Here is a 19,730-nt window from a genome sequence, read left to right on the forward strand (position 1 = left end):
CCCATTTGTCTTTCTATGCCTTACACCGGTTGTTATTCTTCTCCCATTTATACTTTTGGCTTTAAGCTCATGTTATATTGTCACTGAATACTTTCGTATAGTTACACACACACACACACACACACACACACACACACACACACACAAAAGCTTGCTAAAGTCTCACTTACTGCTCTCTCTTCTCTCAATGAATTAATATGCAAACTTTCCTATATGATTTGCCACTATTACTATACTTTTATATCCCTTTGTAGTCACAAATAACAAAGAAAATTAACTTATTACTGCCAGTTCTATAAGTTCATTTATATTTTTCCTTTATGACAATCAACTTAAGTATTATTAATATCCTCTTTAGCTATTGTAAGCAGCTCTTCAAGGAGAAAGACACTCCAAAATCAAACCATTGTTCTCTAGTTTTGTATGGTGCCATAGCCTCTGTACCATGGACTTCCACTGTCTTGGGTTAAAAGAGTTCTCTTGCTTAGGGTACAGTTGGGCACACTATTCTATCAAATTTCTCCTCCTCTTGTTTTGTTAAAGTTTTTATAGTTTATATAGGAAATATTTATGTTAATGTTGTAACTGTTCTTAAAATATTTTCTTTTTCCTTGTTTCCTTTCCTCACTGGGCTATTTTCCCCGTTGGGTCCCCTGGGCTTCATAACATCCTGCTTTTCCAACTAGGGTTGTAGCTTATAATAATTAATAATAATAATGATGATAATAATAATGATGATGATGATGATGATAACAAACTATGCATTAGCAAACCTCTTTGGGATTACCAAAACAGTATCATTCTCCAACCATCTACTCAAACCATGATTATTTTTCAAACTTCAGTATTTACTTTGTTGAACACAAGCTCCTTTTCCTTGAAACATACTTCCATTAATTCCTGCGATATTCTTTCTCATATGGCAATTGCTTTTATATACAGTTTTACCAGCCCTAGTAAAATGGGCAATGCTAACTACAATTCAACAATAGCACATGTATTGTGCTCTGCAGTACACACTTTAGTTTTCTAGTTCACCCCTTTTAGCCTTACTTGCTACTCACATTGCTTTGTACATCCTGGAGGAGATGTATAAAGGTGGCTACAATTATAAAGTAATCCTGTCCTGGAAAAGTGATCCATTGACCATTATTCCAAAAAAGATTAATTCTCCTATCTATACTCCATCTTTTATACCTCAGTTCACCACATACAAAACCATTTTAATTTGCCTTTTCTTTCACAATCCTTTCCCTGACCAATCTCACTGCAATCAAAACAGGCAACCAATAACCATCTACCTGTAATACCCTCTTTTCTGTACATCATCTGTCCTACCAACTCTCTGATTTACACTTCTGTTCTTACTTGCCCAAGCATAAAAGATTCTTCAGCTCTGGTAAGCAGCTCTTCAAGGACACTCCAAAATCAAACCATTGTTCTCTAGTCTTGGGTCGTGCCACAGCCACTGTAACATGGCATTTCACTGTTTTGGGTTAAGAGCTCTCTTGCTTGAGGGTACACTCAGGAACACACTTCTTATTTCTCTTCCTTTTGCTCTGTTAGTTTTTATAGTTTATATAGGGAATATTTATTCTAATGTTTCTGTTTTTTAAACATTTTATTTTTCCTTGTTTACTTTCCTCACTGGGCTAATTTCCCAGTTGGAGCCCCTAGGCTTAAAGCATCCTGCTTTTCCAACTAGGGTTTTAGCTTAGCAAGTAATAACTTTTTTCTTCCAGGGACCTTGGTTGACACGAGTGTGTTAGTATCCTATCTCCTTTAATCTTTCAGGTTCTGAAAGATATTTTCTTTTTAAATTGCTGCTTCTCTCTCTCTCTCTCTCTCTCTCTCTCTCTCTCTCTCTCTCTCTCTCTCTCTCTCTCTCTCTCTCTCTCTCTCAATGTGGCAATTTCTTTACATACAAAATAGCAAATACTTGGAATAGACTATCAGCAGATGTAAACAATAACACTTAGGTAAACCAGTTCAAGAATAAGTTAGACAAGCTCATAAGAGTTCTCTAAATGCTTAAACTAAATCGCTCTACCAAATTATGGAGTCTTCGCGGATGGACTAAAAAGTCCTTGAGACATCCAAAATCCTTGTAACTCAATCTCTCTCAGTTCTGCATATTAATAGGGGAGCAAGAGGGCGTTGAATGGATACCTTGTGCTGTCAAAGTTTGGTGTCACATTTTTGTAAACTAGGGTCCTTATAGAATGCATTTTGCTTGGTCAAGCTTCTGTGAACTTCTGTGAATTTCGTAGAGACGTCTACATAGGGATAGTTTTGAGATGACCCACAAGCTAATTTTTTGCCAGTTTTGCTGCAATAGAAAATAAGGGATATCATTGTTTTTCAAGAAATTTGTCTAACCATACAGTTTAAGCTGTTATCGTAATGCTAATGAAAGATAGAAGAATTATTTTTATTTTCTTTAAATATCCATTACATTACATTTCAGCATCTACGGTACTTGCCAAAGACTACATTATCAGGTGTATATGAAGTCGGTTTTCGAAAATATTGTTGTAATATTTCTGTTATATAGTAATAGTACATAAAATGTACCAGTACATGCTGTTACATAATTTGTACATCCTTTGGAAGGACATATTTAAAGTATCAATTTGACTTACCTATAAGACTTTATTGTTCTCTTAATAATAGGAAAATGAAGAGGAAATATGCACATTTGTGTTGGAAGGCAATCAAAAGATTTGTTATAAGCTTCGCGTTTTGTAGAATTTTTATATTTTGCTTCAACAAACCACAAAAGAATTTTTTTATACTATTAGTAAGAACTTTTAAATTGCATTTCATTGTCGGTTTCTTACGAATTTTTTCAAATATAAAAAAGTCAATGTTTGTTATTAGCAAGAATCAGCGTCATCTGTATACAGCCCTTGAACAAGTTGGTGCCTTTCTTTGACAGTGACAGCCAAGAAAAGGAACATTTTTATTCTTGCTGCAGACGCAAATCTCCGCACGCTAATTTTTTCACGTACACCTCAAACTTATTCCCAGATTAGCTGTGATACTGGAGTCAGTGTTGCAGAGATTTTTTTGCAGAGACCAGCCATATGATGTGCAGTTAACCCTTTTAGGTTTGCTTTACGTGAGGACTTGCTTATGATTGTTGCAATAGCAGAATGCTGGGTATGTTGTAGAAGAGCATCTTCTGCTTGTGGAAGGCTTTAATAGTCTGGATTTTGCTGTTAGCAAGTTTTGTATCTGCAATTCAACCAATGATAGTTTAGTGTCACTTGATGCATGCACTACTAAGGACAGGCAAGATTGCATCAGTTCGGCACTGATAATCTGCAACTGCATATCTTTAGCAAATAATTTCAGGGGATTAAAAAGCATCTACCCTAGACATTTCCACAACTTCTTTTTGCCAAGTCAGTAGAACAATATCAGTATTTTTACCTGGAAATGCATAAAAGAATGGTAACAAGTTGCATTTGTCCTTATCTAATAAATGAATGTATCATGGCTACGGATAAATGTCTTAAGATCTGTTAAAACTCATAGATTGATCAAGGAAATTGATATTGCACAGTAACAGATTACCAGAATGATAACATCTATGCCATTGGAAGGAATGACATTTCGATTTGCACCTAATTCTTCAGCACTGTAAATTGTATGGAGGATGGTTCGATTGCCAGCTTCCATGCGAGTTGGTCCAAGTTTGGTGATGTCTCTCTCACTTCTTTTCTTCAAAAAAACATTATTTTTTACTTCTTTATAAAGGCACAAGACAAGTCGAGATGAACTGGACAACACAAAATCCCTGAAGGTAGGCACTGAAAGGTGATTCTGGATATTATATAACTCCTGTATTCCTGATTTCTTTGCCTTATCTTTTCAATTGCATTTAGACTGGGAAGTTCATCATATTCAGCAGAGTGAATATATGATGTTCATTTGGACATCTCGAAGAAGGATGTATCTGTAGTGTTGTCCTACGTCTTTGATTTTTTTTTTTTTTTTTTATGTAATGGCCACTTGTGGGTTGCATACATGGCATCAACAATGACAGAAGTATTGATTGTTACCTTAGGTAATGTATCTAGACATTTTATGCAAGTGTCTTCCAATACTCGCATTCGGCCCTCAGTCAAATAAGGAGGATTTGAATTTCAATACAGTCATATTCTTCAGCAGTAATGACCTGAGAAACTATCTGAAGCAGATATGTTTCTGAGACATACTTACCTTTTTCTTTCTTTAAAGTCTTTCTCACAGTTGTTTACCTTCACTTTCAAGGAGGCAAGTATTTAGGTTTTTCCTCCAATAAATTTGACTTGATTCAAGTCACTATGAGATTCTTTGGGAGCACAAACTCTATGATATGCAAACCAATCTTTCTACTGTAAGCTCTTGGAATAGGTTGACCATTTCTGTGATGGTCACTTGAAGATAACCCTGTGCTGTCTGCTCCTTGTTACGATGACCGATCCAAATTCATGATTTTTGGGTGGTGTCATAATACTAGTGTTCATATGAAGCACTCTCTTCAACTTAACAATATTTTCAGCAAACATAGGTTTTGGGTTTTTAGTGTCAACGTGATCCCACAAGTTTACATGGCTATGGTTCACTTCAGTGTTGTATTTCTGTTCAAGAACCATACAGTCTTGCCCGTCCTTAGTGGTTTGTGTATCAGATGGCACTGAATAATCTTTGGTGTAGTTGCTGGTGTAAATCAGGACTACTGCTCAGGCTTCCACTAGCAGAGGATGTTCTTCTAAAATATATTAAACGTTCTGCTATTGCAACGACCATGATAAAGTTCTCATACTTGACTTAACACAAAAGTTATTGACATCAAATAGCTAATCTCCGCAAAAAGAAAATAAAAAAATAAAAAAAAATGCTGACTCCAGTTTACACTAGAAAAATGTAACTCCGGGTAAAGGGAATGTGCAAAAATCGATGTGTTGGAAATTATCTGGAGCAAGAATATTTTTTTCTTAGCTGTCATTGTCAATGGAAAGCACCATTTTGCTCAAGCGAAATATACTTGATCGTTGATACTGACAAATATTAATAAGCACTGACTTTTTTTATATCTCAAAAATCCATAAGGAAAATGCTAGGAAATACAATTTAACAGTTCTTACTAATTATATCAATATTTTCTGCTATAAAGCTAATTATTAATATTTCTATAAAATACAAATCTATTTCCATGACACACTGTATAATATTTTATTTTCATTATTATGTTAGGATAATGAAGTCATATATGAAATATCAAATTTGCAATGATATGCCTTCCTAGCAATTATATCACTATTTTTGTGTGTGTGGTGAATATCTCTGAAAATCAATGCTGGAAACATCCCTCTATTGTCATATGACACAGTATGGTGATATTTCCTTTTTATTATCATGTTATTAACAGTACAATAGAGTCTTATATATCAAATAAATGCTCTGAAGAAGTACTTTCAAGTATGATGCACTAGGAAATATTCACTGTGATAAAATAAAACACATAATATTAAACTAATAAATTTGTGAAACTGAATTATATCCACCTGTTAATGTGGTATATTGCAAGTACCGTGAAGTATATTCTTCCAGATTTCATTTAGTATTACCATAACAGCTTCAAATGTCATGAATACACATTGTAATTTCATGGAAGACAATGACCACCTAATTTTTTTACCATAAAAACTAACATGATTGTTTGCTGAACAGAAACTTATGAAATGTGCTTCATTTTCATTCGCCAAGACCCTCGACACCCATCACATTCTCTATCCCTTGATTATTCCTTCCAACTTTAGCATTGAAGTCGCCAATCACAATTTTCATACCTCTCATAGGGATCTTATCTATTAAACTCTGCAGTCCTTCATAGTATTCATCTTTTCCTTTCTTCAGGGGAATCATTCGTTGGGTTATAGCAAACTGTAATACTCATATTGCACTGCTTTGATTTGAACTTTGCTAGTAACAATCTACTATTTACAGCTCTCCACTCGGTTAATGCATTTTCTGCTCTTGGTGCCATCAATAGGAATAGATGATGATGATTATTAAAACTGACAAAAATTAGCTTAAGGGTCACCTTGAAACTACCTCTGCGTACAAGTCCTGTAAACCTGGCTAAGCAAAGGGCATTCTATAGGAACCCTAGTTTATGAAGAATGACACCAAACTTTAACAGCACTACATGGGATCTGTGCTCCCCAGGTATATGATTACTTTTGCTTTTGAAAGTTTTAGGTTCCATGTTTTTACTACGTTCGCATTCTTTATATTAATATCCAAAACCTGACCTTCTACCCTAACAGGGTCATCCACTTACCTCCTCCCTAAATGGCTCATTTCAATAGGTTTTTGGTTTGAAATCCCTTACTTTGATTAGTGATACCAAGGTGATTCCATCTATTAATATTTATACATCGTCCTAAGCTGACTCTTCACACCTTAGCATTACCTAGACAGCCACTGCCATAGTTATACTTTTAGCTTTCTATTCAGTCACCACTAGTATTGCTCTATACATTTACATTGATTATCCATCAACTATTCAGTATCCATTTCTGTTTGCTGCTTATTCTTATATAATTTTCTTTTAATGGTGCCATAAGTCTTTTAATAGTTTATATTTGTCATATCTGGTTTGATTTTGTTGGTTTCAAAAATATTTTGTTAATTTTTTCTCATCGTTTATTTCCTTATTTCCTTTCCTCACTGAGCTATTTTTCCCTGTTGGAGCCCTTGGGCTTATATCATCTTACTTTTCCAACTAGGGCTGTAGCTTGGCTAATAATAATAATAATAATAATAATAATAATAATAATTCTCAGAATATTCACTTGTTTTACACAACTAGCTACTTTTATAAATCTATTTTCAAGTCTATATTCCAGGCAATAACAACTGATTTGAACATAATTACATTTTCATCCTTTTTCCAGAACACACACAATATACATCACAACTTAAACTCATATTCACTTTCCTCTATACTTCCCTATTCTTAGGTTTACTGCCAACGTCCCTTCTTCCTAAGCAGAAATATTTGCCTGTCCAGTTCTAAGCATTAATATACTTGAAGTTTTCTCTAAGTATACTTATTAAACTGAAATATGTCCCTATTCATTTCAGGGCATTATTACACTTAACATTTTCTCTGAATAGACCATTCTACCAATATATCTATCAGACATAGTTCGAGGAAATCTTTGCAACTGTCTCTATCAAAGCAACATTTCACAATTTATTTGAACTAGTGCAGTCATTCTACCATTTTCTTTCAATGATTGCAGGGATAAAATCCATTTTTTTTACTCGACATTATCTTCCTTACATTCTCATATACAGTGATCTTGCTCTACTATCATAAGTTCCTATCAACAACCCTATTATACTGAACACAATTCAAGGACCAAACATGCACAACTTGCTCACTTTCTTTCAGACTGTTAACAATGATACGCAGCAGGGTTTAACAATCGATAATTCACACACAACTGAACTATATTCTTACACAGCCAACAACAATCTCTTGAAAAGTTTATATACTGCAGCATATATTTATATCTATCTCTCTATCTATCTATCTATCTATATAAATATATATATATATATATATATATATATATATATATATATATATATATATATATATTTATTTATATATACATATATATACATATATATACATATATATATATGTATATATATACACACATATATATATATATATATATATATATATATATATATATATATATATACATATATATATATATATATACATATATATATATATATATATATATATATATATATATACATATATATATATATATATATATATATATATATATATACATATATATATATATATATATATATATATATATATACATATATATATTTCTCTATTCCTTTTAACATTTAGCCACATAACATCAATCTGATTTGCTGAGTTCTCTTGCAAAACTTCTCCCATTACTAATTTCCCCGATTTAATTGCGCTTCTGTAATAGCAACAGCAAACTAGTCACTAGTGAAATCTCTTGTCTATTCAGCCCACTCTCAAACAATAACATACTGTACCCCTTCCATCGAAATCCTTAAAATAAATCTGTCCTTTTGGCATAAACACAGATCCAAAGTGTCTACCAACTTTTCTAAACATCATTATCAAATCAGCTCTTAGGACCAACTGATATAGCCAGGTAGCCCTCATCTTAATGCTGACTGTTCTTATTGCTATGAGTCCAATCTGTTGAACGTCTCCATTCTATTGAGTTTTCAATTATCTTATGTTACATTATTATTATTATTATTATTATTATTATTATTATTATTATTATTATTATTATTATTATTATTATTATTATTATTATTATTACTTGCTAAGCTACAACCCTAGTTGGAAAAGCAGGATGCTATTAGCCCAGGGGAGGCCAACAGGAAAAATAGCCCAGTGAGGAGAGGAAAAAGGGAAAATTAAATATTTTAAGAGTAGCAACATTAAAATATCTCCTATATAAACTATAAAAAGTTTAACAGAAAAGGAGGAAGAAAAATAAGATAGCATAGAGGGCTCGAGTGTACCCTTTTTACCCTCAAGCAAGAGAACTTTGACCCAAGACAGTGGAAGACCATGGGACAGAGGCTATGGCACTACCCTATGCTAGAGAACAATGGTTTGATTTTGGAATGTCCTCATAGAAGAGCTGCTTACCATAGCTAAAGAGTCTCTTCTACCCCTAAAAAGAGGAAATTTTATTTAGTTGTAGGCTTCTTTATCTCGTCTTCTAATCAAGTTCATTCGTCTTGCCCATTACTGATCCTGGTAACCTTTCTGAAAGGTTTTCCTGTTCACGTCCTGGTCTCCCAGATTAAGGTTGATATATTGAGAACACCCGTATTGCCTTATCTCAAAGATTATTTAAGAATTTAGTATTCTCTCTTATTTTTTCCCAATTATAACAAAAATAATTAACATCTAAAAGGACTGTATCATATGATTTTACTCATTTTATGATCCTTAGCATCTCCTGAATTCGTTTCTACCCATTACTCAAAGCATCCTTTAACCAGCTCTCCTATCTTCTATTTGATATCCTTCCTTTCCAGTCGTCATAGGATCTGTTTTGCGTATGTTTAGCACATTCATCTCTACATTTTTCTCCTCCACTTCAACATTTCTATGCTTCTCCGTCCATTATTGGGATAAACAGTAAATGATATAGGGTTTATCCTTGAAAGGCATCTAAGATTTTTCTCATATACTTCTCAAGCACCTACCACTGTCTTCATCCTAGATATATGTTAAGTAGTCTGTCCATCTAATTCCTACAAATAGTGGCATTGTATGTCTTCTCAAAAACACCTACCACTGTCTTCGCCCTAGATTATGTTAAGTAGTCTGTCCATTTAATTCCTACAAATAGTGGTATTGCGTGTCTTCTCAAACACCTACCACTATCTTGAGGGTGCACTCGGGCACACTATTCTATCTAATTTCTCTTCCTCTTGTTTTGTTAAAAGTTTTATAGTTTATGTAGGAAATACTTATTTTGGTGGTGTTGCTGTTCTTAGAATATTTTTTCATTGTTTCCTTTCCTCACTGGGTTATTTTCCTGGTTGGAGCCCCTTGGCTTATAGCATCCTGTTTTCCCAACCAACTATGGTTATAGCTCAGCAAGTAATAATAATAGTAATAATATACAAAGGACTCTGTCCATCTAATTGCTTGCCTTACTACTTTAATAAGTGTCTTCTCGAGGTATCATTCCAGTATTTAACTCTTTATCATGACTGTCTTTGTTGTATTACCTTTAAGATATAGGGACCCTGATCAAGCACTATATACACTATCCAACGTTGTTAATCAAACTGTGTATAACTCAAACACGAACATATTTATGCCCTTGCAAATGAATCTATTACCTCTGTCTGTATTTCACACTGGACCACATAAATATGGTAATGTTTCTCCCATGTGATATCAAACAAGATCTTACTTTTAGTCTCATTTCGTTTTCCATTTTAGACTAATTTGTATTCTATTCACCTGGAATTTTTCATTTCTAATTTTCTTTCTTTTTATATTGCATTCCAAATTCAGTTACATTTCATCCAGGAAACTTTTTAAACATTATAGAAGCTGTTTGAGCAAAGATCTGGCAGTAATTTTAGTCTTATGGAAGCGTTCTAAACGTTACAGATGCAGTCTGAACAAAGAACTGGCAGTAATTCTTCTATTTCCACATTCATGTTTCTACACATTTCCTTCATTCTTTTATTCAATCTCACAGAAAATTCTTGGTCCCAAAATAGAAACTTACAAATACTAACTGGTTGACACTTTAATTGTTTGCCCATTCTTTTGCATGAATTATTCGTTCCCCAATAAAAACACTTTTTTTAATCACATTTATCCATAATAGTCTTAATATCTGCTTTCATTTTATTTAAACTATAATTAATTGAGCATCCTACCAATAACTTTACTCCTTCAAAAGTATTTATTTTATGGGACAACTATTCTACAGTAATACTCTGGCTGTCATCTTTATATACGTAAGCTATTTGGATATTTTCTCTCTACAATTACATCTCCTTACCTCCCTCAACAGCAAATGACACGGGGCTGATAATTGATATAAATGGCATTTTTCAAAAATAGTTTCATTTTTAAATCTTATGAGATTAAAGTAACGATATCCAAATAAAATCTTTCTGGTGACCTGCGTTCCTAATTCTCACCACCTGATTATTATTATTATTATTATTATTATTATTATTATTATTATTATTATTATTATTATTATTATTATTATTATTATTATTATTATTTAGAGGAGGAGTGGAAGTTAGTAAAAGAAAATTTTGTTGGAATTGCAAGTGATTTGTGTAGCAAGAAGTTTGTTGGAGGCAGCATGAGGAAGGGCAGTGAAGGGTGGAATGAAGGAGTGAAGGTGAAAGTGGAAGAGAAAAAGAGGGCTTTTGAAGAATGGCTGCAGAGTAATAGTGTAGAGAAGTATGAAAAATATAGAGAGAAAAATCTGGAAGTAAAGTGCAAGTTAAGTGAGGCAAAGAGGGCAGCTGACCTGAGGTGGGGTCAGCGATTGGGTCATTCATATGAAGAGAATAAAAAGTAGTTTTGGAAAGAAGTGAAGAGAGTAAGGAAGGCTGGTTCAAGAATTGAAGAGACAGTGGAAGATGGAAATGGAAGGTTGTTAAAAGGAGAGGAGGCAAGGAAAAGGTGGGCGGAATATTTTGAAAGTTTACTGAATGTTGAGGATAATAGGGAGGCAGATATAATTGCTGTTGCAGGTGTTGAGGTGCCGGTGATGGGAGACGAGAATGAGAGAGAGTGAGAGGGAGAGGAAGTGAGGAGAGCACTAGATGAAACAAGAGTAGGAAAAGCATCTGGTATGGATGGTGTAGGAGCTGAGATGTTGAAGGAAGGGAGTGTGACTGTGCTTGAATGGTTGGTGAGATTGTTTGATATGTGTTTTGTGTTGTCAATGGTACCAGTAGATTGGGTTTGTGCGTGTATTGTACCACTATATAAGGGTGCGGGAGATGTGCATGAGTGTTGTAATTCAAGGGGTATAAGTTTGTTGAGTGTGATGGGAAAAGTGTATGGTAGAGTACTGATTAATAGGATTAAGGATAAAACAGAGAATGCAATCAAAGAATAACAGGGTGGTTTTAGAAGAGGTAGAGGTTGTATGAATCAGATTTTTACAGTTAGGCAGATATGCGAGAAATGTTTAGCAAAAGGTAAGGAGGTGTATGCTGCATTTATGGATCTGGAGAAAGCGTATGATAGAGTTGATAGGGAAGCAATGTGGAATGTGATGAGCTTATATGGAGTTAGTGGAAGGTTGTTGCAAGCAGTAAAAGGTTTCTACAAAGGTAGTAAAGTATGTGCTAGGATAGGATATGAAGTGAGCGATTGGTTTCCGGTGAGAGAGGGGCTGAGACAGGGATGTGTGATGTCGCCGTGGTTGTTTAACTTGTATGTTGATGGAGTGGTGAGAGAGGTGAATGCTCGAATGCTTGGACGAGGATTGAAACTGGTAGACGAGAATGACCATGAATGAGAGGTAAATCAGTAGTTGTTTGCGGATGATACGCTACTGGTTGCAGACGAGGAAGAGAAGCTTGGCCGATTAGTGGCAGAATTTGGAAGGATGTGTGAGAGAAGGAAGTTGAGAGTCAATGTGGGTAAGAGTAAGGTTATGAGATGTACAAGAAGGGAAGGTGGTGTGAAGTTGAATGTCATGTTGAATGGAGAGTTACTTGAGGGTGTGGATCAATTCAAGTACTTGGGGTCTTTTGTTTCAGCAAATGGTGGAGTGGAAGCAGATTTACTTCAGGGAGTGAATGAAGGATGCAAAGTGTTTGGGGCAGTTAAGGGAGTAGTAAAAAATAGAGGGTTGGGCATGAATGTAAAGAAAGTTCTGTATGAGAAAGTGATTGTACCAACTGTGATGTATGGATCGGAGTTGTGGGGAATGAAAGTGACAGAGAGACAGAAATTGAATGTGTTCGAGATGAAATGTCTAAGGAGTATGGCTGGTGTATCTCGAGTAGATAGGGTTAGGAACGAAGTAGTGAGGGTGAGAATGGTTGTAAAAAATGAGTTAGCAGTTAGAGTAAATATGAATGTGTTGAGGTGGTTTGGCCATGTTGAGAGAATGGAAAATGGCTGTCTGCTAAAGAACGTAATGAATGCAAGAGTTGATGGGAGAAGTACAAGAGGAAGTCCAAGGTTTGGATGGATGGATGGAGTGAAGGAAGCTCTGGGTGATAGGAGGATAGATGTAAGAGAGGCAAGGGAGCGTGCTAGAAATGTGAATGAATGGCGAGCGATTGTGACACAGTTCCGGTAGACCCTGCTGCTTACTCCAGTGCCTTAGATGACCGCGGAGGTAGCAGCAGTAGGGGATTCAGCGTTATGAAGCTTTACCTGTGGTGGATAACGGGGGAGGGTGGGATGTGGCACCCTAGCACTACCAGCCGAACTCGGTTGAGTCCCTTGTCAGGCTGGGAGAAACGTAGAGAGGAGAAGTCTCCCCTTTTTTGTTTCATTTGTTTGATTTCGGCTACCCCCCAAAATTGGGGGAAGTGCCTTGCGATATGTATGTATGTAACTTTGCTTCTTATTTAGGTACTTTTCCTTTAGTTAATTCATTACAAAAACTACTTTTTCTTTTCCTTTCTTATGAGTTACAATGCCCAAAAGGCTATACACTACAGTACCAAACTTTATTCAATGAACTATACACATGCACTCATTAACCTTGCACAAATCAACTTAATACAGACACTGTATATCAAACCACGTAACTAGGACACATAGCACCTATGTTATACGATACAAGGCCTTCTCCTAAATCTTAGTTTACCTTCCATTCCAAACTCTACTTGACAATGTTTCAGAATTTATTCTACACTTCATCCGATGTTTCTTCATCTACCACATACCGCACTTTATTTTCATCTCTCTCTCTCTCTCTCTCTCTCTCTCTCTCTCTCTCTCTCTCTCTCTCTCAGCATGGACGAATCTTGCCCTCACTACAAGCTCAAATATGATACTCTTAATGTTACTATGTCTGTCATTCCAATCATCATCCTGAAATATTCGAACTCTTATTTCTCAACTCATCTGCAATTGTATGGCGGTCTGCTATTCTTTCGTTTATCGATTGCTTCCATTATCAAGTATATATTCCCAAGGAGAGTTCTTCCATTCATTGGCTGTTTCTTCTTTTACCTAACTGCCTACACTGTTTTGTTTACAAGATCACATTCTATTATTATTATTATTATTATTATCATCATCATCATTATTATTACTTGCTAACGTACAACCCTAGTTGGAAAAGTAGGATGCGATAAGCCCAGTCGCCCTAACAGGGAAAATCGCCCAGTGAGGAGAGAAAACAGGGAAAAATAAAATACTTTAAGAACAGTAACAGCAATAAAATAAATATTTCCAATATAAACTATAAAAATTTTAACATCCAAACTAGAGAAAGGGAAATTAGATAAAATATAGTGCCTGAGTGTATCCTCAAGTAAGAGGAACTTGACCCAATATATGGTCTTTCAGACTTAATTTTTTCTTTACCAACACTCAACCAGTCCTTGTAAATTATTATCTGAACACTCTCTCCTACTTCAATCATTAGACATTGAAACACTTACTCTCATTTATTCATGTGTATTTACCTTATGTTCAATGTCCACTTCCTTTCTCCCTAAAGGGAAATATGTCTGTCCAGTTCTTTGACCACTTGACACATTCTCCAGCTAAGGTAGCCCCAGGAAATCTCTGCACTAGTACCTATCAGGAAACTATTTTACAATCTATTTGTTACTCGTGCAGTAATTCTGCCATCTCTTTCTTGCAATGCTTATAGGAATAAATCCATTTTTTACCATCCAAACGTACTTCACATCACCGTTTTCTTCATGTGTAGTATCTCACACTTGCATCCTATCTCAATATTGGTACTATAGCCATTATTATCATCATCATCATCATCATCATCATCATCATCATCATCATCATCATCATCATCATTATCATTATCATTATCATTATCCTTATCATTATCATTATCATTATTAATTGCTAAGCTACAACCCTAGTTGGGAAAGCAGGATGCTATAAGCCCTTGTGGGCCCAACAGAGAAAATAACTCAGTGAGGAATGGAAACAAGGGACAATTAAATCTTTCAAGAACAGTAACAACATTAAAATAAAGGTTTTCTATATAAACTATAAAAAATAACAAAACAAGAGGAAAAGAAATTAAATAGTGTGCCAGAGTGTACCCTCAAGCAAGAGAACTCTTTTGAGATAAAAGGTAATTAACCCAGTTCTTGATAAACTTCTAGTATTTTTCTCATACTTTCGAAACACCTACCACTGTCTTCCCTATAAATATGTATAAGGGAGTCTGTCCATCTAATTGCTCGACATGCTAATTTAGTAAGTATCTTAACTCATTATCAGGGCTGCCTTTTTTTTGCATTACTTTCAAAATATAGGGACCTTTATCAAGCACTATATACTCTATCCAGCGTTGTTACTTAAACGGTATATAACTCATACACAAATATTTTTTATGCTCTTGCAAATTGACGTATTACTAATGCTACCTCTCTACTAAATTTCAGTGTTACCTCGGTCTGTATTGTACACTAAACCACATAATTAACAAATACTGTATCTCTCTCATGTGATATTATACAAGACCATACATTGTCTCCTTTCATTTTGAAATCAACATGATATTTATCTATAATGTTACTTGACACTCTTCTCTTTTTCTATATTGCACTCCAAATTCAGTAAAAAAAAATTTTCCATTTCCTTATATTTCCACAATCATATTTTACACTTTCTCATTCACTGTTTCCTTTAATCTCACAGAAGATTCTTGGTCTCAGACAAGAACTTACAAATACTAAATGGTTGACACTTATTTCTCTCTCTCCATTCTTTCACATGAATTATTGGTTCTCGTATACATGGTCTTTTTATAAAATTCATCTGAAATAGTCTTGATGTCTGCTTTCATTTATTTAAACCTTTTAGCCATGGTAAGTAGCTCATCTAGAAAAGGACACTCCAAAATCAAACCATTGTTCTCTAGTCTAGGGTGGGGCGATAGCCTCTGTACTATGGTCTTCCACTATCTTGGGTCAGAGTTCCCTTGTCTGAGGGTACAATCGGACACACAATTCTATGTAATTTTCTTCCACTGTTTTGTTAAATTGTTATAGTTTATATAGGAAATATCTATTTTACTGTTGTTACTGTTTTTAAAATATTTGATTTTTCCTTGTTTCCTTTCCTCACTGGGCTATTTTCCCTGTTGGGGCCCCTGGGCTTATAGCATCCTGCTTTTCCAACTATGGTTCTAGCTTAGCAAGTAATAATAATAATAATAATAATATAGTACTGTCATCTCAGGATGCCAGAAAACCTAAAATCAATCAATAGTTTCAAATATCAACTTGTGACCTCCCTTAACAGCACGTGACCCAGAGCCTATCACTAATAGACTCCAACATTTTCCCTCTAAATAATTCTTGCTATATCTAGCGAGAAAATGAAGCAAGCTTGTTAAAGTCTAGCTTCTCAATGTCTATCTATCTGTTGCTCTATTAGTGTTATTTATGTACTTTTCCTTTTAGTTTATTATAAACAATAAATTTCCTTTACATTTCCTTAGAGCTACAAGGACTAGAATCAAATAAGCATTATACATTACAGTACCGAGTTTTATTCAATGAACTATCTACTTGCACTCATTAACCTTGCACAAATCAACTTAATACAGACAGTACTACAAAGTATATAAATAACCCTTATGTAATGCTATGCCAGACATTCCTTTCAGTCTTGCTTCATTTTCCATTCTAAACTCTAGTTGAATTTCCTTTAAAATATGTTTTCATACCCTTCCTAGTTTAATAACCCCCCCCCCCTCTCTCTCTCTCTCTCTCTCTCTCTCTCTCTCTCTCTCTCTCTCTCTCTCTCTCTCTCTCAGGAGAATCTGACTCCTTATTTTATTTCCTTTTCTGATGTTAGGGAAATTTTTAAGGTAAAACACAAGTGAGTTTTTCTTGAAAAAAAAATACTTTTTTGAAAGAGTAAACACATTAGAGTATGTTTTTCAAGGGTAAAACAAATTAAAACCTTTCATAAAATGTTTAAACTTTTCTCAAGAATAAAACATAGTAGAACTTATTTTTCCTTGAATGAAAAATGTAGAGTGATGATAATGATAGTGATGATAATCATAGGGATGATAATCATAGTCATAGTGATGATAAGCATAGTGATGATAATCATAGTGAACGATAATGATAGTGATGATAATGATAGTGATTATATTCATGGTGATGATAATAATAGTGATGATAATCATAGTGATGATAACGATAGTGATGATAATGATAGTGATGATAATCATAGTGATGATAATCATAGGCATGATAATCGTAGTGATGATAATGATAGTGATGATAATCACAGTCATAGTGATGATAATCATAGTGATGATATTCATAATGATGATAATGATAATGATGATAATCATAGTCATAGTGATGATAATCATAGTCATAGTGATGATAATCATAGTCATAGTGATGATAATCATAGTGATGATAATGATAGTGATGATGATAATAGTGATGATAAGCATAGTGATGATAATCATAGTGATGATATTCATAGTGATGATAATGATAGTGATGATAATAATAGTGATGATGATCATAGTGATGATAATCATAGTGATGATTTAATAGTGATGATAATCATAGTGATGATATTCATAGTGATGATAATGATAGTGATGATAATCATAGGGATGATAATCATAGACATGATAATCATAGTGATGATAATCATAGTGATGATAATCATAGTCATGATAATCATAGTGATGATATTAATAGTGATGATATTAATAGTCATAGTCATAGTGATGATAATCAGAGTGATGATAAGCATAGTGATGATAATAGTAGTCATAGTCATAGTGATGATGATCATAGTGATGATAAGCATATGATGATAATCATAGTGATGATAATGATAGTGATGATAATCATAGTGATGATAAACATATGCTGATATTCATATTGATGATCATAGTAATGATATTCATAGTGATGATAATGATATTGGTGATATTAATAGTAGTGATGATCATAGTGATGATAATCATAGTTATGATAATCATAGTGATGATATTCATAGTGATGATAATGATAGTGATGATAACAATGGTGATGATAATGATAGTGATGATAATCATAGTGATGATAATGATAGTGATGATAATGATAGTGATGATACTCATAGTGATGATAATGATAGTGATGATAATAATAGTGATGATAATCATAGTTATGATATTAATAGTGATGATATTCATAGTGATGATATAGTGATGATAATGATAGTGATGATAATAATAGTGATGATAATGATAGTGATGATAATCATAGTCATAGTGATGATAATCATAATGATGATAATCATAGTGATGATAATCATAGTGATCATAATGCTAGTGATGATAATAATAGTGATGATAATCATATTGATTATAATCATAGTGATGATAATGATAGTGATGATATTCATAATGATGATAATGACTCCCGTCACTGTAAATCCTAGTATTACCAATACTGTATATAATGTTTGTCGTGTTCTCTCACTTAGTATTCGTGCAGAAACTTTGCCGTAATATTCACCATGTTACTCGCCAAATTAATTCTTTCCATCACACACACTACTTTCATTCCTTGCATGGACATCATTTTCATACTAGTGATCTTTCACAACTCCAAACAGATTTTTTTTTTTTTTTCAAAAATTTAAAAACTCCACACACTGGCAGGAACAATTGCAAGAAACTTCATCAATACCACATATTCCTTTTATATTCTCATCTCCAAACTTCTTCCATGCTGAAGTGTCCGATCTGTGCAATCTCATTTTTCCTCACGTATGCTTCTTCAAACTCATTAGTCTTTCTATGCCTTACACCTGTTGTTGTTCTTCTCACATTTATACTTTTGTCTTTAAGCTCATGTTATATTGTCACTGAATACTTACGTATAGTTACACACACACACACACACACACACACAAGCTCGCTAAAGTCTCACTTAATGATCTCTCTTCTCTCAATGAATTAATATGCAAACTTTCCTATATGATTTGCCACTATTACTATACTTTTATATCCCTTTGTGATCACAAATAACATAAAAAATTAACTCAATTACTGCCACTTCTATTAGTTCATTTATATTTTTCCTTTATGACAATCAACTCGAGTATTATTAATATCCTCTTTAGCTATTGTAAGCAGCTCTTCAAGGAGAAAGACACTCCAAAATCAAACCATTGTTCTTTAGTTTTGTATGGTGCCATAGCCTCTGTACCATGGACTTCCACTGTCTTGGGTTAAGAGTTCTCTTGCTTTAGGGTACAGTTGGGCACACTATTCTATCAAATTTCTCCTCCTCTTGTTTTGTTAAAGTTTTTATAGTTCATATAGGAAATATTTATGTTAATGTTGTTACTGTTCTTAAAATATTATCTTTTTCCTTGTTTACTTTCCTCACTGGGCTATTTTCCCCGTTGGGTCCCCTGGGCTTATAACATCCTGCTTTTCCAACTATGGTTGTAGCTTATAATATTAATAATAATAATGATGATGATGATGATGATGATGATGATGATGATAATAACAACACTATGCATTAGCAAACCTCTTTGGGATTACTAAAACAGTATCATTCTCCAACCATCCACTCAAACCATGATTATTTTTCAAACTCCAGTATTTATTATGTTGACCACAAGCTCCTTTTTCTTGAAACACTTCTATTAATTCCTGCGATATTCTTTCTCATATGGCAATTGCTTTTATATACAGTTTTACCAGCCCTAGTAAAATGGGCAACGCTAACTACAATTCAACAAAGCACATGTATTGTGTTCTGCAGTACACACTTTAGTTTTCTAGTTCACCCCTTTTAGCCTTACCTGCTACTCACATTGCTTTGTACATCCTGGAGGAGATGTATAAAGGTGGCTACAATTATAAAGTAATCCTGTCCTGGAAAAGTGATCCATTGACCATTATTCCAAAAAGGATTAATTCTCCTATCTGTAC

General features: G+C 34.1%; 1 protein-coding gene across 1 annotated transcript in view; it reads left to right on the plus strand.

Annotated features, from left to right (window-relative positions):
- The window catches only part of LOC137639379 (dentin sialophosphoprotein-like), an 86,135-nt gene that overhangs the window by 13,458 nt on the left and 52,947 nt on the right, over positions 1-19,730 (plus strand). The window contains exon 4 of the mRNA XM_068371657.1: positions 17,341-17,617. Coding sequence (XP_068227758.1) covers positions 17,341-17,617 — 277 coding nt within the window. The remainder of the gene's footprint in view (positions 1-17,340; positions 17,618-19,730) is intronic.

The sequence above is a fragment of the Palaemon carinicauda genome, chromosome 1 (assembly GCF_036898095.1).
Source record: "Palaemon carinicauda isolate YSFRI2023 chromosome 1, ASM3689809v2, whole genome shotgun sequence".
In the NCBI taxonomy this organism is placed as follows: Eukaryota; Metazoa; Arthropoda; class Malacostraca; order Decapoda; family Palaemonidae; genus Palaemon; species Palaemon carinicauda.